General features: G+C 41.4%; 1 protein-coding gene across 7 annotated transcripts in view; it reads left to right on the top strand.

The window, feature by feature from the left end:
• Window positions 1-25,958, top strand: part of INSIG2 (insulin induced gene 2) — a 61,341-nt gene that overhangs the window by 13,727 nt on the left and 21,656 nt on the right. For 5 of the 7 annotated variants that reach the window (XR_003519075.2, XM_027589131.2, XM_027589132.2 and 2 more), the window contains 2 exons: window positions 2,673-2,839; window positions 3,024-3,123. Coding sequence is in view for 6 of the 7 variants with exons in the window: in XM_027589131.2 (XP_027444932.1) it covers window positions 2,673-2,839; window positions 3,024-3,123 (267 nt within the window). In the remaining variant the exon portion in view is untranslated. Of the gene's footprint in view, window positions 1-2,672; window positions 2,840-3,023; window positions 3,124-3,955; window positions 5,859-22,354; window positions 22,751-25,958 lie in introns of those variants that run through there. The other 2 variants (XM_027589135.2, XM_027589136.2) reach the window with 2 other exon arrangements.

Below are 25,958 nucleotides of genomic sequence, written 5' to 3'. Positions count from 1 at the left end.
TAAAGGTGGCATAAGTGGAAATACTCAGCTTAGACATGGGCCAAAAAGAACATTTGTCCCTAAGGTACATATTTTTAAAGTTTGATCATTTATGGATTCTGACATTTTATTTCGTGAGTAATGAGTGTTCTTAGAGTATCCCGGCTAGAAGGGTAAAGTAGCCTCTATTTCCCTTCTCCCTGATACCACAGAAAAAAATGTCCACCCCAGAACAAAAGTTTTTGCCCTCATAAGATTTTCATCCTGTCATCCTCCCTGCTGCTTCTCCTCTTCTTCCCCACCCCTGACTTTCCTTTGGAGAAGAGAGCCTGTGACTGGCTAGTTCAGTCGTCCCTTTTCTAGAAGATGTGGCTTAGAGAGTGGAGGGGTCAGGAGCTTTGGTGCTGGGAAGAGCATGCAGTGCAGGTCAGGCTGCCCGGGGTTCCCTCTTGTGCCTCTGCAGTGGGCTCACGGCTGGTGGTTAGCGGGAGAGAGGGTGGGTCACGTGGCAGGTGGATTCCTATGTCTGTTATGGGAAGCATTGAGGTGTTCTGGAGAAGCCTGGGAGAGGAACAAAGGCAAGTGGCAAGGTCCTCCATTCTGCAAACACATTTGCCTTTCTGTTCCTAATTGTGCTAGCCCTTGGGGATCTGTGAATTTGGAAGCCCCTCAGTGGCGTTACTAGTCTGTTTTTCCATTCCTTTTGTATTAAAGAATTTCCCAACATGTTTAGCTTGGAGGAATCTTTGAGATTTAGGATTTTATAACAAACAAATCTAGTGGTTGGGAGGGCTTCAAAAGATAGACTCATAGAATATTGTATCTAGAGGAAAACTTAGAAATCACCCAGTTCCACATTTTTTTTTATTAAAGATAATAAGACAAATGAAAGCTAGAGGGATTAGGTACTTTGCCAAGTCACTCATACTGCAAGGCTGGGACATTGCTGAGACCAGACCCCAGAGATCCTGGCTCGAATCTAGGAAGGGTTCCTTCTCCCATTCAGGAGCCCCCTAAGCATGCTAAATTTCCCTCCCAACTGGTGGATTAGACTGTTCCACCCCAGATGTTTCAGGTGTTTTTAAGTAGAGAAGTTTAGATAGCCTTTTCTAGAATTTAAAAACCTTTATATATCTAATTTAAATTTTTTGCCTCCGTCATTCTTTTCCTTCTCTGTCAATGAGATACCTGAATATAGCGATTTTTAACTGTTCTGTCCGCCATTGAAGCAAAGTCCAAAATGTCTGCAAAATTTATAACATAGACTTAATAATATTAGGTCCCTTAGACTAGAGAAAATCCCATGGTACTATTTTTCAGGTAGAGGTATTTTACCTGTTTACCCTAGAAACCTTATTTTCCTTTGACCCTTAATGAAGTTAATTTAGTTATCAAAGATGGAACTCAGTGAATATCAAATTCTACTGTTTATAAGAATGTTTATTGCGTAGAAAAATCAGAGCATATAACCTTTCCTTTGGAGTGTTAGGTATAATGCCTGCTAAAGAATAAGAAAAGCTTTTGCAGAAAGCATACCATAAACTCTAGGGTTTTTTGGGGTAAATCAAGCCTAATCAAGAAATGACCTTGAAGGAATGGCCAGCAACCGTCCTCTGATGCTGAGAAGTAAGCAAAGAGGGAGTTGGAGATACCAGCTAGTGTGGTAAGGGCGGAAGTGGGTGGTAAATGACAGGATGTTAAAGGAAGTGGGGAAATAGTTTTATATGCATTTTTTGAACTTCTCCTCTCTTCTCTGTAGTTGCAGCATGGCCAGTTAGTTGGCGAGCTATCTAGTTTCCCCTGGGGAGCTGGATATAGAGCCAAGATGTGGCCTTTGGGACATAGATAATGCCCTTTTAATGATATTTGAAATTAATTCCTTTAGTGTAATCCTCTAGCAAAGAAATGAGAAAATTGAATTTGTAAAGCTTCGTTTTGTCCAGAGATTTTGGAGTAGAAAAGGGCCACACATTTGTGAATAGATGCTTAAGTAAGTGACGGAAATAAAATATCATTTGAGCAAACTGTCCTATACCGGAAAGTCTCAGGCACCAAAATAGCTTGGCAGGTTGCAAGATAATGTTCACTTCAAGGCTTTATCCTCAACAAATTAAAACTAGAACAGTTGACATAATAGAAAGGGATACTGTGTCCTTGGTCCTCTTGTTTCTGAACTGCATTATTATAAAATGTGTCTGTCAGTAAATCATATAGAGAATGTGGTACCCTGTTAAATAGCTGTCAACTCTTCTATTTTCAAGTTCTTGTATGATTCGCAAGTAATTCTGAACCTGTTTGAGAAGTAATATTGGTTTCTTTTTTAGCAAAAGTGTGTTCCTTTAGCAGTACTTGTGTTCCAAGACTTCTGGTTACATTTTTAGCAAAGCATTTCTCAAATAATGGGTCTGATCTTATAATTGTGAATGTAGAAAGAGGGCTTTTTTGGGGGGCTGGGGGGAACTACAAGTAGGTGGGATCTATTAATGAAATATCATGCCCTCTGTGTATTTTTAGTAAATATCAGAGACAGTTTTAATCTCACCCAGTGACCTGCATTGTATGAAAGGACTGAACTCACCCTAGAATAAGCAATCAAGTCCCGTCTCAATAGTAACATCTCTTATTTTAGAAAAATGAACAGGTGGTATTATTTGGTTACAAGTTTTAAGATGACTCTTTAACACTGATCTCAGAAAGTGGATTTTGATAACAACATACAGTTGTCTCTCACACTGGCTGCACTCTCCATTGGACTCTGGTGGACCTTTGATAGATCTAGAAGTGGTTTTGGCCTTGGAGTAGGAATTGCTTTCTTGGCAACCTTGGTCACTCAACTGCTAGTCTATAATGGTGTTTATCAGTAAGTATTCTTTTCGGTGCTTGTTTGCTAAAAGAAATAAATGACAACTGATTTCAGAATTGAGATTTAAAAATTGGGTTAGCCACTTTAATGTACAGAGTAACTTATTTCCATTGTAATTTTCTTAATGATTATCGGTGTATACTTCCTCTGTGGGTTGTTAAAAACATTTCTGTTATTCTAGATATACATCTCCAGATTTTCTCTATGTTCGTTCTTGGTTACCGTGTATATTTTTTGCTGGAGGCATAACAATGGGAAACATTGGTCGACAACTGGCAATGGTAAGCTGATGCTTATTTCATCTGTTATTGGGATGTAAGACAAGTTTTCTCCAAGCCAAGCATACTAAAAGTCAAAGGAACCATTGGGTAGAAAAGCTAAAATGTGTTACGGATATGGTGATAGGACTTACCCTCTAATTTTTTTAACTAATCTGTAAATAAGGACGCTGTTGGTCACCCCTGTCATGGATGGCAGGATCAGGAACAGCATCCAAAGGCCACAGCAGTTTCACGAATAAGCGCTGTCACTTACATCATTGTAGCCTGCTAGGAGAATTGAGTGGCTGTCTTTTTGATAATGTGGCCACCCAATTATCTTAAACCCATTAGTTTCCTTTATCTTGAATTGTGGTTGCACATCTGTAACTGTACTTCTAAAATACTGTTTTTGACCAGAAGGTTTTGCTAACGTAATAGACTTTTCCCCTTGAAATTGTAAAGTGATTTGAGAAAATATTACCTGAATTCACCATATCAGTCCTGTCCTTAAGTTCATGACCTTTCCTTTGCTGATTTGCCTTACCGAGTACTCAGAGAAACCTATTTTGCCTCCCTTTGTGTTGTAGGATTGATCTGAATCATACTGTTATTATTTGCTTGTAGTGCAGAAACCTTGTCTTTTGCCTGCGTTTCCATGTCTCTTTCACTTCTCAACTGTGAACTTTTTCCCCTATCACATTCGTCATTTGCTTCTAATCCTTGCATAACTCTCAGATTCTTTGACAAATAAAGTGGGCATATGTTAATAAAGTATCAATTTCTAGTCTGTGTGGAAATTGCTATTCAAAATAAACCTTAATCTGTTAACCTTTTAACCTTTTAATTTTTACAGTATGAATGTAAAGTTATCGCAGAAAAATCTCATCAGGAATGAAGAAGGCAAAAATATATCTTTTGTACAGAAAAACAAGATGAAAAGGGCATGTAAATGATAGCTATATCAACAAAGCTTCAGACTGTAAAATTGCCAGGGTGCAGTTTTCCCCTTGATTGGGGTGTGTATGTGTGTGTGTGTGTGTGTGTGTGTGTGTGTAGATATATATGTGTATACACACACACACAGACACACTTACACACATATACATGCACATATGCATATATTACTGCAATCTGTGATTGCTTCCTCTGTAAAATCAGTTACAAACCTTGATGTATTTGACTTAAATAACTATAAAATATATATGCACTACATGAAACAACATGTTCATTAATAGATGAAATTTTTTAATTAATTTTTTTAAACATACCATATATTGTATCACAATGTTGATGTGCCAAAATACTGTTATTGTCATGCAGAGTATAAGAATGCTTGAACAGTTTATAAGCTTAGTGAAATAAGAGGAAAGCCAAAAAAGAGAAAGAAAAAGAAAAATGGAAAGTTGGTAGATTCTCTTTTGCTTACTGTTGTGCCTTTTCATTTTCTAATCACAGCAGTATGAGTTATGGGTGCCCTGACATGTGGTTAGTTTCTATTTTAGTGTTGTCTCAGAGAGCTTGGGGTATTTAAATTGATAATGAAAATGAACTTCCATAGAACATTTTCAAACCTGCATTACTAGAGAGAGTCCAAAAAGGAATTCTACTGGAGGTAAAAGTGATGAGCAGGAGAGGGTTATCAGCGTTAAATTGTTTTTAGTCTAAGTCTACAAGACTATATATAATTAAAAGAAGGCACCGTTGGGAAATTTACCTAGAATAAATATGTTATAGAGATACCAAAGTGACCTTTAGCAGTGCCACAAGTGTTAAATGATATTGTCATTTGCAGTGCAGTAACCCATTGCTTTTGCACATGGAACACCCAAGAAACCCCAAACAGATCGACATGAAGTTTCTAATTCTCTTGGGTTCTGTAATCTGTTGGGTTCTACCAAGCAAACCACATTAGCTGGGCTGGGTCACGTGACTGACTGTCAGTGGAATGCCATCTGGGAAATGGATGAGCACATCTCTTTTTACGTATTCATATGTCCATTAGTGAACAGTTCGAGCCTTTTCCAGAATGTGCTGATATGGCATATACTGTGCATGTTAAAGATCTCGATAGCAGTTTTGTGCATATCTTTCCAACAATGGGAAACATTTAAGTGTGGTTTAAACATATTTTTAGTTAACTTTTTTCTCAATTTTTATTTTTGAAATTGATGACAATTGTCTGATACACAAGGGTGGAACTTTCTGCTTACTTTGGGTTTGTGTGTCTTTGTGTGTGTATGTGTGTGTGTTGGACTGAGTGAGAATGTACATGTAGAAATGTATGTGCATGTGCCCATGCTCTCGTAATATGTCAACTAGATATTTTTAAAACCGTTGCTGTCAGACTGAGATTTCCTATGCCAAACTTTAATCTGCTTTTACATTTTAAGGCTGAAAGTGTGAAGATCCTAAAAGGATTTCATATTGAATATATGTATACAATCTTAACTATAGTGGTGGTAAACATACTACTATAATTTATTATTCTATCTTCCAGATAATGTTATCCATTTAGAACAAATAAGGTATATTTTTAGAATCAACTTTGTAAGCACTATAAATCTTTAATAAGTTATAAGGTCTATGATGTGTTTACTTTGAAAATTGCTGTTAAAAGCAAGATGTATTAAATATATAACTATCATCTTGGTTAAGAGTCTTTTTTTCTTCCTCGTGCTAAATCTTAGAATCTAATACTGAGGATTAATTTAATAAAATCAACATGTATGGTTGAATTTACTAAGAAATAATAAAAGGAAACCAAGTCTGATGTTCCAGGAATTGAATGATTATCACTTGGGAATTCTCAAGCTATTTTCAGATCATCTAGAAAACAAGAAAAGATATTAATGGCAAAAAGTAAAATTGTTTTGCTATTTTGATAAGCATGTAAATATATTACATCCATTTTTTTGCAACGAAAGAAAGCGGTAGACATCTTTTATTGCCACATTGACAGCGCTTCCTTTTATTAAAGTTCTGGAAAGTGAATGCTTGAAAACTGAAACTATAAATTCTACGAAAGCACAGGAAAACAATTAAAATTAGCTAGCCAGAATCCTGCTAGTACTTTTGTTATAAAATTTATTTGTTTGCACTGAGCTATTTTACTTTAATCAAGGACACTGGAACCTCTTAGTGGTGCATACATTCACACGTCTTGTATTTTCTAGGTGGAATCCAGACTTGGTCATTATTAAATAGCTCTCTAATTATCTTGGCTCACTTGCCTGCCCAGTAAAATACAGTTGGCCCTTGAACAATGTGGGAGTAGGGGCTCTGACCCCTGCACAGTCCAAAATCTGTGTGTAACCTTTGACTCCCCCAAAACTTAACTACTCATAGCCTTACTGGTAACATAGTTGATTTGCCACATATTTTGTGTATGTATTGTATATTGTGTTCGTATAATAAAGATGGAGAAAAGAAAATGTTAAAATCATAAGGAAGAGAAAATACATTTACAGTACTGTACCACATTTATCGAAAAAAATCCACATATAAGTGGGCCTGTGAGGTTCAAACCCATGTTGTTCAAAGGTCAACTGTGTGTTCTTTGTAAGGTAATTCTTTCAGTGATGGTCTGTGTGTAGTGGAGTCCTAGCTTTGCATGTCTGGAAGAATCTGCTTCATTCTCCCAGAACAGTTTAGCAGGACTTAGATTTCTTGGTTCATAGTTCCCACCCCCTGCCGCCCCGCTCCCATTATGTTGAAGACTTTTAACTCATTGTTTATGCCATCTAATGTTGCAGATGGTAAATCTGCTATTAGTGTGATTCTCTTTCCTTTGTAGGTAATCTTGTTTTTTCTTTCCAGGAGCTTTTACACAGTATTTTATCCTCATCGTTACTCAGTTTCACTTTGACTTGTTTAGCTTTAGATTTGTTTTTACTTTTCTTGCTTGGTAATCAGTATGCACTTCATTCTGTGTGCTCACGTCTTCAATTCTGGGAAAATTTTCAAGTTGGCTGCATTTTGGAATCATATGGGAACTTGTAAAAGTATGCTGATGCCTGGTTCCCACCCCCAGAGACTCTAAAATAATTGGCCTGGGGTGTGCCCTGAACATGAGAATTTTCATAAATTCCCCAGGCGGTTTTAATATGCAGCCCAGATTGCCAGTCATTGGTGTAGACACGTATAAGATGAGGGGAATGTTTGAGGTGAAAGAGAGATCCTAACTTTGGGAAGGAAGGGTGAGGGACACATTGAGATACATTTTGGACTGTCATCTGAACTTGATGACTTGAGTGTGAAGGGTAAGGAAGAGAAGTGTGACTTAACATTTCTTTCTTGGAAAACTAGGTGGATGGTATTTCCATAAACCAGAGAGGAATGCAGAGAAGCAGGTGAGCGGGTAAAGTTAATGAGTTTGATCAGTTGAGGGTGGAGCTATGTCCAGGACATCTGGTAAAGAGGCATCATAAGCAATTGGACATTTGAGTCTGGGCTATTGGATGTAAATGAGGGAGCTTGTCTTTGTCATGTGTCCATCATCTTGGAAGCTGTGGAGGTGGATGAGATCCCCAAGGAGCATGTTACAGCAAACAGAGACGAGATCTGAGGCCTCCTGGCATGTTGGCAGAAGAGCTGGTGAAGGAGGTGGAGGGGTGTGGTCAGAAGTGGGAGGAGAAATAGAAGAGTGATGTGCTTGAAACCAGAGCAGAAGGCACTTCATGGCAGAGGGGAGCTGGTAGTATGGAGTGCAGTTGGAAGGAATTACTAACCTTAGAGATAAGGGAGATGTATCTGATTGTTTTATGTTGAAAAATGCTTTTCCTAACCTATATTATCTTAACATTTAAAATATTTCATTGTATACCAGTAGCTTACAAAATATATTTGGGACAAGTCTGATCATATACTAAGTCGTATATTAGGAGTGAGGGGAGCTGGGGTTACCTAGAGAACTTTGAGGGAATGGTGGAGATTTGGACAGCCTCTACAGGGACTGACTAGAGATGAAGAAAGAATTTCTAGAACATTTTGAGACCTTCAAGGACTCAGGTGAGGCTCGAGATGAGATTCTTGCAGTGGAGCCAATCAACATGGATGTGCCATGTCTTGGCGGCCGGAGGGGGGACTCAGCAGCCCAGGAGTTTAGGGCAATTGTGATGGGATAGATTGATTCTCGTTGGGAATTTATTGGAAGACATGGCACAAATGCTATGTGAAAAATGAATGGAGGCTCCTAAAGAAATATCACGGGATCTTTTATCATGGGATCCAGGCAAATTGGGGGAAGGAAGTTGAATCAACAGTGCTGACCTAACAGTGTGGAAAAATGAGGTGAGCTAAAAGGACTGCATGCCCTGAGGTAAAAAACCCTTTTTCACAAGAAGGATGAAGGCTTGGGGTTTGTAGTCAGGAATTCAGTGGAACATTTCCAGATCATGAGGTCCAAGGTGTGATCTAAACAGCTTTGTCTACATAGTTCACCAAAGTGGGTGGAGATGCACAGCAGTGGAGTGGAGACCCAAGGCCTGGGTGCCCAGCTGTTGCAGCAGTATTAGTGTTACCTGGAAGGACCTCAGAGGTCAGGTGGAAAGGCCGGTCTTATTTGTAGTCCTCCCAACCATTTGAATGAAATACTTTTCCAGATGCCTTGATTGGATTGGGATTTAAATAGAGTCCTTTCTCCCTTTATTTATTTATTTATTTTTAGGTTGTTTTTTTTTTTTTTTTTCATCATCTGAAATTTCACCACAGGTTGTATAGGAGTATTTCTTTTTCCACTAATCCTATTCAGTCAGAGACATTTCCTCTTTACTTCAGGCCTTTTTTGGGGGGAGGGGGTGGATTGTTCTTATTATTTCTTTGTTCTCTGTTTTTCTTCTCTTCTCAAATTCCTCTATTCAAAAGATCTTTGACCTTTTGTTTCTGTTTTCTATATATCCCTTGGCTTTTCTCTGTTGTGCTACACTCTAGAAGAATTACTTAACTGGATCTTCCAGCTCTGTGTCCACTCAGCATTCAGCTGTCACTGGGTTTTTAATTTCAGTGATCACACTTTGAATTTCCAAGATCTTTATTTTATTTTATTTTTTTGTGGAAGTGTGTCATCATTCTTGTGTTTTCTGGGGATATTAATTATTCTACTTTTACAATTTTTGTGAAGATTTTATTTATTTATTTGAGACAGAGAGAATGAGAGAGAGCACATGAGAGTGGGGAGGGTCAGAGGGAGAAGCAGACTCCCTGCTGAGCAGGGAGCCCGATGCAGGACTCGATCCGGGGACTCCAGGATCATGACCTGAGCTGAAGGCAGTTGCTCAACCAACTGAGCCACCCAGGCGCCCTAATTATTCTACTTTTAAAGTTCTGAACTTTTCAGCCTGTACCAGCCTGTCTGTGGATGTGAGTGCTCCCTTGTTGGCCTTGGGTGCACTGCCGTGCTTCTGTGAACTTAGTCCTCACTCTTACCACTTTCATCTGGGGCAGATACTGTGTTGTCTCTCTCTGGTCCAAGATGGGGGAGAAGTGTAGAGTCGGCCAAATGGCTGCTTCCACAAGAGCCTGCTTGAACCCATCAGGTCAGTTGGGTATTTTCATCTCTGAGAGTCGGCTACCTCTGACCAGAATGTCTCTGGTTTCATTTTTAGCAAGTCCCCTCCCTCAGGGTTTATGAGCTGTGGTTTCTCTTCATCTATCTGCTCTCAATTGTTTTCTTGCTTTCAGGAGTTCCTTGTAGTGTCTGGTCCATGGAGGATACATCTTATTTGGCAGTATAGTTGTGGATTCCTTTTCTTTTTAATTTTTTGTTGTTGTTTCTAGGAATCTAGGATAGGAGAGAGAAGCTACAGCTTAAGTGGTCTGTCTCCCTGATTCAACTTTCTCCACTCCTTTTTTTTATACCACGAAATCATGCCATCTGCCTGTTCCTTTGTCTTTATGTTTCAAAAACTCAATTTAGTTAGGAGCTGAGATAAATAGGTTAAGTCAGTGGCTTCTTGTTTGGCCTCAATAAAAATAAAAATTGAGATATTGAGATTATTTTTTCCTCTCGAAATACATTTAGTTTGTTGAGTTCGTTGTGCCAGGGGGTTAAGTATACTAGTATCTGTTCCTTTATGCCTCCCTTCTTTTTACCACTGATGAAATCTGTGAAGCCTGTCAGCTTTCTTTGTGATTTACAAGACAGACTTTTCCAGGGTACATCAACTGTTCTGAAGACAATGTTGTTAAGTATCAGATTTGGCAGATCAGATAGAGAATGATGTGCCTGGGAAAGAATGGGCTATTGATGAGCTTCGTGTCCAAACTATTGCCATATATGGGCAATTTTTCCCTTTCACTGTTTCCCTGGCTGTGGACTCAGTGAGGATTTCATGAACAAGGGGCGGTTTTGATTCCAAATCGAAACCGTGCTCTGGTGCAAGTGCGTCCTTCTGTTCTGCTTTCATGGCAGGATTTGCAACTGCTAATCTTCCCGTGGCTTCCCCAAGGTGGGCTTTAAAAGTAATGAGCCCTTAGGAAGTATACTGCCATTTAAAAATAATCCTTTTTTATTACTGCTCTGACAACAATAAATTCACTCCGCACTACTGTGTCTCCATACGATTGTTGCATTTGCAAGATTTGTCTCTTTCTTAGAAAAACACTTTTTAAGGAAACTTGTACAGAATGTGATCATGGACTGATTCATTGTGATGAGCAATTGAGGAGACAAAGGAAAGCAAGAACCCAAGTGCTGAATCTGTTTGTTTTAGAAGAAAAGTTTCTAAAATGCATTCCCTGGGAATTTCTGCCACTGAATGAAACTCATTTCTATTCCCTTCATAGTCATAACATGTCACTCCTAGATCTTCTGGGACTGTCTACCCAACCAAAGTATGACAGTAGCAGTTCTTTTTTGAAAAAAAAAAAACCTTCCTGCATTTACAAAAGCCTGAGATTTTCCAGCAGGACATTATAGAAAGACAAAGTGCTCCCCCATCATTTTAGGATCAGCTGGGCGCAGCTGCTGTGTGGAGTCTCTGCATATTGGCTTGGGGCGCCCGTAGACTGACATTCTGAAGATGAAGCTTAAAGATGTTTGTAAAGACAAGCCTTTGTGGAATTTCTGTGCCTCACACCTAGTGCGTGTCAGTGTCACGCCTGCCTAAGAGAAAGCAAGTCAGTATACGTTGAAGCTCATCTTTCTAGAATGTATGTAAAATTCATAATAAGGTTGAGTCAGGTTCAGCTTTTTTTTTTTTTTCTCCAGAAAGAATAAATCTGTGCTCCTTAAATATTTGATAGTATTAGTTCTGGTTCTGGCTCCAACTAACTGTAACGGGGCTGGGATGTGTAATCCCTCCCCCGGAGGACAGAAGAACCACATACGGGTGATCACTGGTAGTGTCCGCCACCGTTGGTATAAAGCGTTTTCTGGCACTCTCTGCCCACTAGCATATTTTCTGTCCTAAGTGATTCATAGTGAGCACAACTAGGAGAAAATAAGAGACTTTTTTTTGGTGGTAAAATTAACATTATAGTCTTTAAAATACATAACATATACACTTAGTATCCGAGTTCTAGAATGATGAGAAAGAAGGAACGCCTCACCTTTGCCTTTTCCTGTCATCTAAAAGAAGAAGTGACCAGGGCTGGAGGGTGGGGGCAGCGCCTGGGTGGCTCAGTTGGTTCAGCACCTGCCTTCAGCTCAGGTCGCCATCCAAGGATCCCGGAATCGAGTCCTGCATCAGGCTCCCTGCTCAGTGGGGAGTCTGCTTCTCCCTCTCCCCCTGCCCCTTCCCCCCCCCCAACTCTGCTCTCTCTCTCTCTCAAATAAATAAATAAAATCTAAGAAGAAGAAGAAGTGAGGGGAAGGAAATGAATCAGGTGTTTGCGTTGTGCCTCCTGTGACCATCCCTACCACACCCTTCCAGATACGGACTGTTTTACACCTGCCAACGTCTGTTCTTTTGAAAGGCTGAGCGGGGTTTCAAACCCTGGTCTGACTTGGCTCTAGTGACTAAGGATCCTCCTCCTCACCAGGCCCTGCCAGGCCCTACAAGTGGTTTCCCATAAGTATTTCCAACAGATTTCTCTGGCCATCCCTTAGAGTGAGTGACTTGGCACTGGAAGCATTTCTGACTCGGATGCAACCTCCATTTCATGGAAGCGTATTAACCATAATTCTGGTTAATACGCTACTCCACTCTGGAACCTGGCCTATTTTAGAAAGCTGTTGTAAGTATTCTGAGAGAGCCTAATGGCTTCAGCTCTCCATGATGCCTAGACATGGACCTTGAACCTCTCTTGATAATAGATATTCTACCACAGCCTCCTCAGGCACAGTCCCTTGTGAAAGTCTGACAGAATAGAAAGGTGATAAAATTTTTTAACAGGTTTTTAACAGGTTTAAAAAAAACAAGTTTTTTTAACTTCTGACCTTTTAAAAAGTTCAGTCTGGGAGATGTCTGTGTGAATTATTAATGCTGGGTGGTATTGTTTTTGATGTGCCCCATAATACATGAGTACTGGCCTTGGGGCATCCGCGCAAATGTGGGGGGTGGGGGTTGTATAGACGATGTGTTCTGTCAGAGTAAGAACATGGTGTTAACCCACTAGCCAGGAAAGGCCTCTGAAGGGTGGGGACACAGGTACTGATGAGATGTGAAGGAAGGGTCAAACTCAGCTCCAGGAGGGGAGGGCATTTCTTGGTGGCGTGGGATGGACAGGAAAACAACATGGGCAGACAGGTGATGATTGTACTCTGGAGAATCCAAAGTCCAGTCTGGAAGTAGTGAAGATGGCAGGTAGAGGAAGTGGTGGGAGGTAGGATGTCAAACATGGGGATCGACTTCTCTTTGAGGGTTTAAATGACTCCCGTAAAGCCTGCAAGCAGGGCATGCTTCTTGGGAAGAGTCCACAGCTGCCTGTGGGAGTTGTTCCAGAAGGCTTACAAGTTGAGACTGCCCCATCTGCCACAGTTCATAGCATCCCCATTTTTTATCAAGTCACCATCATGATCAGACTTTTCTTGAAAAAGAATGTTCTGAGGCTAATTCAGGTATGATCCTGAGGTTTGGTAGAGTGCCTTGGGAATCCAACAAACCCAGGCTTGAACGCCGCATGAGTTCCTTATAGACTGGGACCCAGAGCTAGTCCCCCAAACTTTCTAAACCTCAGTTTCCTCATCTATGAAATGGAGATACACTATCATCTTCTTTTGAGGCCTCTGAACATCAAATGCAATAATATGTAATGTAAACAGGCATCCAGTTAAATATTTGTTCCTCTCCTTTTTCCTCTTGTTCCCGCTTCAAAGTATGGGTACTGAGCCAGCACGTTAGCATTTCCTTTGCATTGAGATACTCTCCTAATGTTTCTGTCGAAATGAAATCATGCACAAATCCACTATGCCAACCAACCACCATCCACAGACTCACTTGTCAGGTTCCTTTCAGGGACCAGGTTCCTAAGGAAGTAGGGCAGGGAATGGCTCATTGTGATTATGCTGAGTAATTGATTGTTGGGCTGGAGCTTTGGCCAGGTTAGGCTGGGGAGTGTCATCCACGGAGAGAAGCTCAGAGAAGGTGTCACAGGATGGCATGAGGCCACCAGCGGGAAGGAAGGATGTGGGAAATAGGAGATGGGTTTTGTCAGCATCTTATTTTTGCCTAGGGATGATGGCTCTGTCCTCATACTTTACAGTGTCACCACTGTGAGACTGCAGTTTCCCCAAGAAGGAGTTACATTTTAATTAGCTATAGGTACCCGATTTCTGATATATTAGTTCTTTTCCCTGGGCCTCCTTGTTTCCAGTTTTTTGCTCATGTCCGCCACTTGCTACTCCTTTTTTGTGTATCAGAAGGAAACCACCAAGCAGCCTGGAAATCCTATTACCAGACCTCCAGATATTGTCGAGTTCTCCTCCACGGTTGCACAAGTGCTGAAAAAGTGGTTCTCTTTCAACAGTGTCTTGTCAAAACTCCAGGCACAGTTTGTTTTTGACATTTGCTGCTACTGTTAAATAATAGTCTTGCTTCTGTCATAGCTAATGTTGACTTGAAGGCATTTGGAGGGCATTTCTCAACTCTAGCCTTAACAGTAAGACCTGGGTCTTGACAGATACTTTTTTAAAATTTTTTTTATTTTTTGCTTGCCCAAGGCAACTGAATGTAAGGGTTGCAACCTTTGCTTTCCTAACCTCAAGAAAATTTCAAATGGGCACGCACCACTTGAAACTTTAGATGAATTGTGTGCATGTTCTTGAACTCAGACATAAAGACACACACACACACACACACACACACACACACACACACAAGCTGGAGTTCTTGAAGATTTGCCATCCTAGGAGTGATGTTTGAATCCATTAAATAGTATCTCATTTTAAGACCTCTTAAGTCTTGGCTCTTTTGCCTTGGTAAACCTTTATCTGTTAGAATGTCATACTTAATTACAGGTCTCTTTAAAATCAATAAGCAGTTTTATTGTTTCTGTATTTGCAATGGCACGAGCCCTTGAGCACTGCCCAGCTAAACAGCATGCACTGCGTGCCATCTGTCAGAATCTGGGCTCTTAACACGTAGCACTTTCTTCTCTGGCTATATCCCTTAGAAATTTAATTTATGCTCTCTTCCCCACTTCAGTGAGAAGGCATCTCTTGCATTTTACCCAGAATGTCTTCTAGACAAATGTGTAGAGACCTTTTAAGGGCATTGCAATTTCTGAAATGTTCACCATTTGTGAGATAATAGAGGGGAGGCTAAGACAAAAAAAATTGGGCAGAGCAAGTGAAAATTGTACAAGAATTCTGTGGAATTGCGTGGGAGTTGGCATTGATTGCATATGAAGAGGCCAAGAAATGCACACTTGGTTTCAGAGTAAATACCAAAGGAATGGTTAATTAGACTGTTCTGTTTTGCAGTTTCAGAAAAATAGAAGTATACCAATCAATCATTAGCATTTTCAATAAGTAAGGCAGATTGGGTCTGGAGCTGTTATGTGGAACAGTAGACCCTAAACCCAATGGAGAGGTGTCCATCATGCCTTGTGGCACACCTTTCTTTGACGACCCCTATGTCACAAAATGCATCCTCAAATTTTGAGAAATAACTTTTAGAGATTTCCAAAATTACAAGCGCTGAGCCTGTGAATTATCATACCATTATATCACCTCACTCTCTTTTTTTATCCTGATGCTGATATTTGTCTGGGAGACTAGGTTTAAATGGCAGTGGTTTTTCCTCTGAAAAGAATATGGGCTCATTTGAAATCAGGGTGTAATTACCCCATGATGATTCATAGGCCTCACGTGGCCACCGAACTGAATTCTAAGATGCACAGAGAAGAGTGGTATAGCCAGAGGGGACCCTAACATTCATCTAGGACAAATACAGTTAGGACGGTCTGGTCTTGGCATTTTGCAAACGAAGAAGCGCAACTCACATTGCTTAAGTGCTTGTTCCAGGTCACATGGCCAGCTAGTAGCAGAATGAGACATTTCAGTAGCGTTAAGAGGGCAATAACATTTCAATTAATGAAAAGCGTAGATTTGATTTTATAACTCTGGCAGATTTATGGCGGTGTTGACAACTGGTAGGAAATGAGCATTCGTGAGTTGTAAATGTTGTTGTCATGACGGGCAAGTATTTGTTACCTTAAGTAATAGTTGGTAAATAAGACCGAGTATCAGTTATATGCTTTATATTTACCACCTCATTTACTCCATTAAGGCTATGAGGTCAGTATTATCTATAAAGATGTAAGATCAGTCCTTTATATGTGAAGCAACAGAAGCCTACAGAGGTCATAATCTGCCATTGTCACACAAGTAGACTCTACGGCCAGAGACGGAACCCAAGCGCTCATTCTTCTCAGGATGCCTCTGGACTGCTTGTGATTCAACACAGGTGTATGTATGTTGGTGGGAAATGCAATGTTAGACGTGGAACTTAAACATGTGTATGAAAGTCATGTCCTTGCCCTTCCTAAACAAATTTAAATTTTAATTGGAATAATGAACAACATCAATGGTACAATTCTTGGCTAGGAAATGATTTCTGAGCCTGAGATTTATTATTTTTTGATGAAATAAGTTAGAGGTCTTGAAAGAAGAGGTGTGGGAAAAGATTATATGAATCATGATGTATTAAAGTGGAGATATTTTTAAATCAAAGAATTAAGTTAAATATTCTCATAATGAAGAAATAGGATGTAATGCACTTCTTACCAGATACATTTTCATTTATGACTTAAATCTGAGCTTTCAAGCTACTCTGTTGTCTTCAATTTTAAAATTAAAGTTGACATATTGAAAACATTTTCAAAGTTGTTGGTACATCCACAAGAGAATAATGACAAGATGGACCCGTCATTTTCTAAATTTCCATTAGACTTGCATATGAAAAAGCATCACAAGCATTATTTGTGAAGTTGGACGTGATTTTTGCATGTTATCCCCTATATTTTTGACATTCATGACCTTAATGAAGACAGGGAAAAAAATATGATTAGGGCTATTGTCAGATCAAGGACTCTAATTTTACTATAAATTCAAGAAGGTAATTACTTCCTCTCCCTCTGCCCCACCTTTAGCTCTGCAAAGGATAGCCCTACATACCGCTTTAAACTACTCCTTCCTGAGCATGCCCTTCCTAACTAAGCCAATGAGGAAACTAGAACTGCAAGGTCATGGTGATGAACGAGGTTGGCTGGGCGGGGAATCCAGGGCTGATGGCTGTATCAGTTGGGACTTTGGGGGTTATGCTTGACAGAATACCTGATCCAAAATGACTTAGGCAAGCAAGAAAGTTATTGGCTCATGAAACTGGCTTCACATATAATTGGGATTCAGTTTTCCAAAATTGGCATCAGGATGTAGCTGCTTCTGTCCCTTTGGTCTACTGCTGTGTCGCCATTAGTCTTGGGCTTCCTAGAGGCAGGATGGTGTTGGCAGTGCCAGCCTCGTGTCCTCTCCCACTCACAAGCCATCTCTCAGAAACCTCAGCAAAGGTCTCAATGTATCTTGTTGGCTCTGGTCAAGTCAAGCGTCCACTGCCAGACCAATTCCCAAGGCTGGTTCTCCACAGAAAAAATGGGACATGATAAAAATAAGGTAAATGTAAAAAAAGAAAAACAAAACCCAAAATACCAACACCAACCAAAAACAAAAACAAGTGTCCTGTATCAGAGCCATAAAGTCATAATGAAACAGAAGCTGGAAAAGCAAGAGAAAGGAGCTAGTTGCCGAGAGAGACAATAGGAAATGAGAGAAGAGAGGAAAACCATTTGTTATCTTTCTACTCCTCGTGAAACCTACATGTTCCTTCCAATAAACTCTTCAAAAAGGATTTAAATTGGTTTTCCGTTCTTTTTAACTAAGTGACCATGACTAAGATAGTTTGCTACTGTTCCCTTCACTGATTAAGGCTGGATTCCAGGTAATACATAAGCTATAGATGCCCGGCAGATAACTTGTGTCCTTCATGGGAAGAGAAGAGCGTCCACCAAACAGATTATCCAGATTACTGGAAGTCATCAGATGTATGGTTTGAACTAAATGAACTTGGAGCCCCCCATGAAACCTGAAGTTCTGAGGTGCTCAGAAAACACCTACACTCAGTTTCATGCAAAACTCACCCTTTTCAACCCCTTTCCCACTTTTGCCAGATACATTTTAATTTATTACTTAAATTTGAAGCAAGGAAGAAAGTTCCCAGCTCAACTTTCTTACTTGGTTCAGCAGAGGAGACTCCTGATAATCCATGTGTCAAAGCATGAATTGGCCACACTTCCTTTTAAATAGGATGTTCTTTTGCAAACAAGAACGTTTAGGTCAGTGAGGCTGGAGACCCCCACCGATGCGATTCCCTAGAATCTGAGCCAGACCAACTCAACCATTTCAGTCTCTCGTTTGAAAGGAAAACGAGGCAAACTGAGAAAAGAGAGTCTAGAACCTCTCCCAAGGAAACCATCCTACATTTTTAGCCATTCTCCTCTTCATTTGGCATCTACCAAATGTGAGGTTAACAAGGCTTGAGAGATTGATTTGCACTTGAGGATGAGAGGAATGCATTTTATTCAGTTTCTGCTGCAAGCCCCAAAGCAGGCAGGTTGTGGGACTACCTTTGGACAAATCTTTTCATGATGTCATGATTCAAGAGAAAGATCACAGTTTCCCAGAGATTCTGTGCTAGTAGAGGACAGGTTGTCAGGGCTGCTTGTCCATCCCATCTTGCTGGCTCACCATGAATGGATCCAGGTGGAACACCACCAGCTCCAGCATCGGAATCAGGTTCCCTAGCCTGTCTCTAGAAGCCTCTGTGGAGTTGTACAGGGGTACCACCTGTAGTCATATGGCTCAGGTCCCTGTCATATTCAGCTAAACAACTTTGATTTTTGGCAAGCCAAATAATTCCACTAGTATAGGATGTCTTTATACTTTCAGAATGAAATTGTCTTATTTTGCCAAACCATTATGTCCTTTCTTAGTAAAGTTGATACACTGGGTCAGTCTGCCCTCCCCTTTGTCCTAAACCCCTTTCTCTCTTCATAATTACTGGAATACATATGGAATGGAGCAAAACAAAACACAAATTTTGCCCTCCGAAGCCAAACTATGTAGGGAAATGTTAGGTCACTCTTGGCAACTGAGAGCTGGACTTGGCAACTGAGAGCTGGACTTGAAGATAATACAAGAAACTCACCATTTCTGTGTTGTTTTTTAATGATCCTCCTCTCCCCTGTGGGTTGATTAGTGTGTCTTTCCATGGGCTGTCTTCAGTTCTTGTCCTGGGAAAGTGCCAAGCCTCACACCCACAACCTATAAATGAAGAAGGAAGGTCATGCGCACGGGAGTTGCAGAGTGCAAGAGATATCTGTCAAAAACACAAGTCCTCTCACCTAGAGCCTTTATCCCTTGTAGAACCTTAGTTTTTTGTTATTTTATATATCCTAATCATATTAAAAGTTAATTTATTTTACACTGAATTATTTGTTCAGAAATCAAAAGTATACATCATTCAGGTAGCATTCGATTGAAAACCTCTTTCTTTGCATCTGCTGTGGTCTTAGCTCTGCAGTGCTATGACATGAGGCAGGCAGGAGTTGCTGTCAAAGGATTAGTCCATATCATCCAGCAAATTACACCCTCTTTCTAGGACAAAATACTGCTTCTCTGCACATGAGGATTAGTGCTGTATGGTGGGAAGGCTCTGGATCAAGGTCCAAACCTCACGGATCTCGGTTTAGCTCTGCTAGTAGTTTGTCGGCTGACACAACAACTTTGAGTCTCTTTCCTCACAGAATGAAGCCACTGGATGGGCCGGTCTCTGAAAGAGGCAACAGAGCAGAGTGACTAACGTTGGAGTCCTGGCTCTGCCCTCACTCATGGATTCAACTTGAGGAAGTTATTTTACCTCCACTTGCCTTGTTGTTGTTGTTGAATCTGTAAAATGGGGATGCCATGAGTTGATGCGAGGATTAAACAGCCTCAGACATACAGAGTGCCTAGAAGAGAGCTTGGCTCAGAGTCAGTGCTCAAATGGTATTATCAGGAACATCACCAACTAAAATCCCTCCAAGCCATCAATAGGACCTTGTCCTACCCACCATAGAAATGTAAAAGAGGACTCGATTTTTTTTAACTTGATGTGGGGAGAAAAAAAAATCCATATATGAAAAAATTAGGAGGGGTGCCTGGGTGGCTTAGTCGGTTAAGTGTCCAAGTCTTTTTAAAAAATATTTTATTTATTTATTTATTTATTTATTTATTTATTTAGAGAACATGAACAGAGGGAGGGGGAGAGAATCCGCTGAGCATGGAGGTGGTCATGGGGCCCGATCTCATGACCCTGAAATCATGACCTGAGCTGAAGTCAAGAGTCGGACGCTTAACTGACTGAGCCATCTAGGTGCCCTGTGTGTCTGACTCTTGATCTTGGGTCAGGTCTTGATCTCATGGTCGTGAGTTTGAGCCCTGCGTGGGGCTCCATGCTGGGCATGGAGCCTACTTAAAAATAATTAGGAAACAATACAAAATTATCTGGTTAAGTGAAAGATAGATTCTCCTGTCAAGTAGTATCAATAAAAGTTAGAAAATACAGACCTTGGTCAATCTTGGGGGGCCCTTTTCTTTATGGCAAGAGTGATTTTATCTTCTCCCCTCTGGCAACCATCAGCTTCTCTGTATTTATGGATCTGTTGCTGTTTTTGTTTGTTTGTTCATTTGTTTCATTTTTAAGATTCCACATACAAGTGAAATCATATGGTATTTACTTTTCTCTGTCTGATTTATATTACTTAGTATCATAACCTCTAGCTCCGTCCATATTATTGCAAATGGCAAGATCTCATTCTTTTCTATGGCTAATATTCTATTATACATATGTGTGTATATGTTAGGTATATATATTATACACACACACACACAACACACACACACTACATACATATATCACATCTTCATTCATTCATCTGTCAGTGGACACTTGGGCTGCTTCCATATCTTGGCTTTTGTAAATAACACTGCAGTAAACGTAGCGGTGCATATATCTTTTCAAATTAGTGTTTGACAAGAATGATTTTCGGGTGGAGATGATCTAACAGACTTCTCCAACAGACCTTATGATTTTTTCATACCCACTCTTCCCCTGGAACTGGCTCCTCCCCAGGCTTTCCACATCTCAGGAAGAGCAACATTCTCTCAGATCAGTTGGACCAAAAATGAACAAGGATACAAAAGACTTAAGTAACCGAATCATAAAGGTAGATATGATCAATATATATCAAACTATGTGCCCCAAAGGTAGAGAACATATTTTTGCTTTGTGTGTCTGTGGAATGGCTATACTAATTGGCCATACCACTGATCACCACAAATGAAATCACAGTAAGTTTCAAAAAGCAGAGGTAATGTGGACATTTTCTATTCACAATGCAGTAAAATTTAAAATTGATAAAAAATCAGAATTTTAAGAAAGTTGTCATTTAAACAACTTTTGAGTCAAAGGAAAAGTACAGATTAAAACTGCAGAATTTCTATAAGCCAATAATAATGAAAATACTACTACTTACTAGATTTTGAATCTAAAGGATTGAACTAAAGCAGCACACATGGGAGATGTCATAGCCTATAAATGGAATATTTATTTAAATATAAAAGGGATGAAATAGAAGGAATTAAGAATCAACTCAAAAAAGTTAGGAAAAAAAGGACAACAAAATAAACCAGAGGAAAGCAGAAGAATTAAAATAAGAATTAATGAGGTAGATAATGGGGGAAAACAAAGTGAATAAGTGAATACCTGGATCACTGAGGCAAAATCAGTAAAACAGATAAGCCTTCTCAGACATCAAGGAAGAAAGAACAAAGGCAAAACAAACAAAAACGACAAGAAAAATGCAGAAAGCAAGGAAATTTTAAAAACAATTTTATGCAAATTTATCTAAATTTGCAAATTTGAAAGAAGTGGATACGTTTCCAGGAGAATATGATTTACTGAAACCAACTCCAGAACATCTAAATAAGTCAATTTTCATAGAAAATACTAGGTAGTATTATAAAGGAATTAATATTTAAAAAGCACCAGAGCTAGAAGTTTCCTGGGCAAATTTAGCCAAACGTTTAAAGGATGGATGGTTCCAACACCATTAAAATTGTTCCAGAGCAGAGATAAAGAAGGGCAACTTTTTTTTAACCCTGCTAGGATAACATCAGTAACAAAGGCTATAGAAAAAAAAAAATAAATAAATGAATCTCATACATGAATATTGATGCATAAATCCTAAATAAAATATTAGCAATCAGAATGCAGCAGCATACAAAAAGAATAATTCTTCACAACCAAGTGCAGCTTATTCTAAAAATGCAAGGACAGTTCATCAAAATAAATCTAAGGAGAAAAATCATATCATCATTTCTGTAGATGCGGAAGATGCATTTTTGAGAATCCAAACTCACATAAAAAACCCTGGGAGGACAGATCAGAAATTGTTGAAACCCGTGACTCATGGGGCAGAGAACAGGGGTACAGAATGGGGCAGATATAGGCATGAGTGGGGGACCAGGTTCTCAATGTGTATCTTTTTATGTCATTTTCATTTTTGGACTATGGGATCCTTTTACCTGTTCAAAAAATGAAATTCTCGATGGATGTTAAATATTATTATCTAGTTACCATTGTATTCTGTGCCAGGAACTTTGAACTGTGTTCTTGTTGAAAAACAGCTTCAAGTGAATTACAGACAAGAGCAACACTATGTGTTGGGTCGAAGTTAACTAAATAAAAACCAAATGTGCTGGTTACCTCCCTTCTAGAAAGAAGAGCTCTCTTGGCTCCATCTTGACCACAGGGTGGAGGCTAACCCTGGACTAACCTGAACCAGAGACTGATACACAAGAGCCGCTGACCCGCATCTGCAACAACTCGGCCATCCACATCCAGGTCTTCAGGGTTACACCCAAGTAATGCAAATGAGGATGGCCACTTTATCCGCCCACCCCCACATAAGTAGGCTCAGAGGCCCTTCTTGTACTGAGTACAGTCATGGACCACCTACCAAAGCCGCGTAAGAAAAAGCCTGTCCCCTCATAGCCCAGGGGACTCTGAATTGAGAGGGAGAGTATTGTCTCTTGTTGGGCCCAAGCAGTGGGTCTTCCCGAGTCTTTGTGGTCTGTAACCATTGTCCTAGACAATAAAAACTACCAAGTTGTGTTAGTAAAAAACAACAACAACAAAAAACACACACAAACAACACAGCACAAACAACCCACTATGGACTTTGATAGGTCATGTATTACGTCCCAAGTCCACAATGCTGATGTGACTTTGTCATTTGATATGGGAGGAAAACAAAACCAGAAGTGATACGCTCCAGTCATGGTGGCAGAGCTCTGGCCTCCGATACGTCTTCCTCAAAAACAAACTGTGAAGTGGTTAAATGGGCAGTGTCGGCCAGGACTACTTGAAGGGTCCTGACATTGTCCTTAGACACCGACTCCACTGCGTTTATTGGGGACCTGCCCTGTGCCAGCTTCAGGGACACAGAACTCAACATCTCCCCACTCGCCTCCAGAGGGCTCAGACTGGAGAGGGACACATGAGCTGGGGCCACCTGTTAGTGTCTGCTTCTCCAGACGTGAGCAACAGGTACAGAGGAAGCCTACTGGAAAGCTCCGCCACCCAGCCAGGGCCTTCAGGCCAGGCAAGCCTGCCCAAGTTTTCAGGGGTGAGTTGAAGTTTGCAAGACGCAGAGGTGCCAAGAAGTGGTGAAAGCCACACCTCTGCCCAAAAGGCCCTCCATCTGCTCCACGGACCACTCTCATTGCTCAAGTCGCCCCCACAGAGGCAGTTCGGGCAAGGGCACCCTCTGTTCCTCTCCGTCTCATACTGGTGCGGTTGATTATGTTTGTCACTGTATCCCTAGGACCTAGCCCAATGCTTGGCATTCCATGGGTCCTTGGTAAATACTTGGCAAGTGAGCAAAGGGTTTTTAAGCTGTGTTCTTCAAAGAAAACTGGCCAGGAATGTTTGCATCATGTGTTCCATTTCTTTATTTTTTAAAAGTTCATTTGAGAGAGAGAGAGAGCAGGAGCCGGGTGAGGGGCAAAGAGAGTAGACTCCCCGCTGAGCAGGGAGCCCGATGCGGGGCTCCATGAGGGGCTTGACCCCAGGACCTGGAGATCATGACCTGAGCCCAAGGCAGGCACTTAACTGACTGAGCCACCCATTTCTTTGGGTAAACCTCCATGACAAACACGAAAACCCATTCAGGTGCTTGTTCTTTTCTGAAAGAGCCTGTCAGGACTGATTGAGGGCCCGGTAACAGCTTGTTAATACTGGGCTAGGGAACAGTAATCCCCTGACCTGAGTCCACTTAACCCTGTTCCCTGTGCTCTGCCCCCTTCCCTCTCCTTCCAGCACACAGCTCCTCTCTCCCCAGGAATCCTAGCAAGGAAATCACGTCTTTTAGATGCAAATACATTTTAAAGGGCTGCCTAAAGCCTGTGTCCCCCCCCTTGGCGGGTAGTACACAGACGTCCCGCTGCTACTTATTGTTTATTGTGTGATCCTCAGCTGCTCACTTCAAACCTTAAGTTTCTCCCTCTGTAAAAGAGAAATGTCACTCCTACTCTGTTTATTGGCCATGTTTGTGAAACTCCCAACGGAACACCTGGGACATAATAGATGCTCAATAAACAGGAGCTGAGAACAGTTGCTATCATTATTGGTGACGGCAATGGTGGGTTTATCGGTTTATTTATCAGTCCCAGCACATTACAAATACCCATCAGCAGAGCCTGCTCCTTATCCTATTATGCGTGCGTGTGCAGGGAACAGTGACGAGAAGACGAAGATATTGAGAAAGTCATTAAACAGTTCTGCGTGAGTGGGGCAGCGAAGTGTGAAATCTTGGCAAAGGGAGACTGGGGACAAATAAGACTGAAAACAAGGCCTTTTCGAACCACAGGGACAAACACGGACTTTAGATACACTGAAGCCTGGGTTTAAGTACCCAGAACTCCATCAAAATAGATTCTTGGTGTCTGACCTAACTCATTTGCCCTCCAACTTGCCTGGACCCTTGGGCAGATGCTCACTTCTTTCCCTCCTTCCCCTCAGCTCACTCTTGGTCTGTCATCTCCGGGCTCGGCTTCCTGTGCCCTTCCCGGGTCTTCCTCCTCAGGTGCTGGTGCGTGCCGCCCTGACCCACCCCGTCATGCAGGCCAGGACCCCATAGTTGCTTTCAATTTCTCTTCTGCTTTCTCTGTCGTCGTTTGTTTGCTGTATGTGAACAGTCCTCACACTTTCCGTCCCCTCTGGCACATTCCACGTGCAGTCACCAGGGATGGACCTCTGTGGTGGCCCCCCAACTGCCTCTCCGCCCTCAGCAGTCGCCCACACCCACCGCTCCCAGTTAGCCCTTCACAGTGTAGTCAGAACGAGCCTTCCAATGCAGTCACTGCTGCCCTCAGAGGACAGTCTGTCTCCTTAGCATGGCGCCCAAGGCCTTCAGGACCCGCTCCTGCCCACCTCTCCACACCTGACCCCTCCCACACTGAAGGGCAGAAGCTCTGCTCTCACCCAACCCTCAGGGTCTTCAGTCGGACGCTCCTCTTGCCTCTCCCCACCTCCTCACCAGAATTCAGCTCAGGGACCATCTCCTCCAGGAAGCCTTTGCGGACTGTCACCTGTCCTCACTCAACTTAATTCACAGTATTGACATCGTAGTATGGTTGCCTCTCAGCTGTCCATCTCCCTGTAGGGGACAGTGGTGAAGAGTGGGTCATCTGGAGCCAACCCACCTGGGTTCACAACCGGGCGCTCCCACCTATCAGCTGTGGGGCCTTGCACAAGTTTTCACACACCCCTCCACACACACACACACACACACACACACACACACACACACACACACACACACACACACCGTTGCTTCAGCCCCCCACCCGCAAACTGAGAGGGACCACGGCACCTGCTTCTCAGGTTGTCGTGAGGGTAAAACAATTCATACACCTAGAGCGCTGGGAATGGAGGTGGCACATTATAAGCCCTGCATGAGCGTAAATTATTATTTACGCTAACAATAAATTATTATTGTTAGATCACCTTGAGGGCAGGGCTCTGTTTTATTCACCTGCTGAGCCCCTGGCACTGAATTCATAAACAGTAATAGCACTAACATTGATGAGCAGAACAACAGGTGTTTGTAGAGATAGCCCTGCATACAGCCTAGAAAATGTCTACACATACCCTATCTCATTTAGTCCTCAGCACCCTGCTGTCAGATACCTAAGGACTAGCCCCATTTCCCAGGTGAAGAGACTAAGGCACAGAGAGTACTGGATTGGTCCAACCAGTTGGAGGAGCAAACAGTACAGATGGTGTTCAAACTGGCCATTCTGACATCAGTACACATGC

The sequence above is a fragment of the Zalophus californianus genome, chromosome 3, assembly GCF_009762305.2.
Source record: "Zalophus californianus isolate mZalCal1 chromosome 3, mZalCal1.pri.v2, whole genome shotgun sequence".
Taxonomy (NCBI): Eukaryota; Metazoa; Chordata; class Mammalia; order Carnivora; family Otariidae; genus Zalophus; species Zalophus californianus.
The sequence above is the reverse complement of the archived record's forward strand: the minus strand, read 5'-3'. Positions and strand labels throughout refer to the sequence as shown.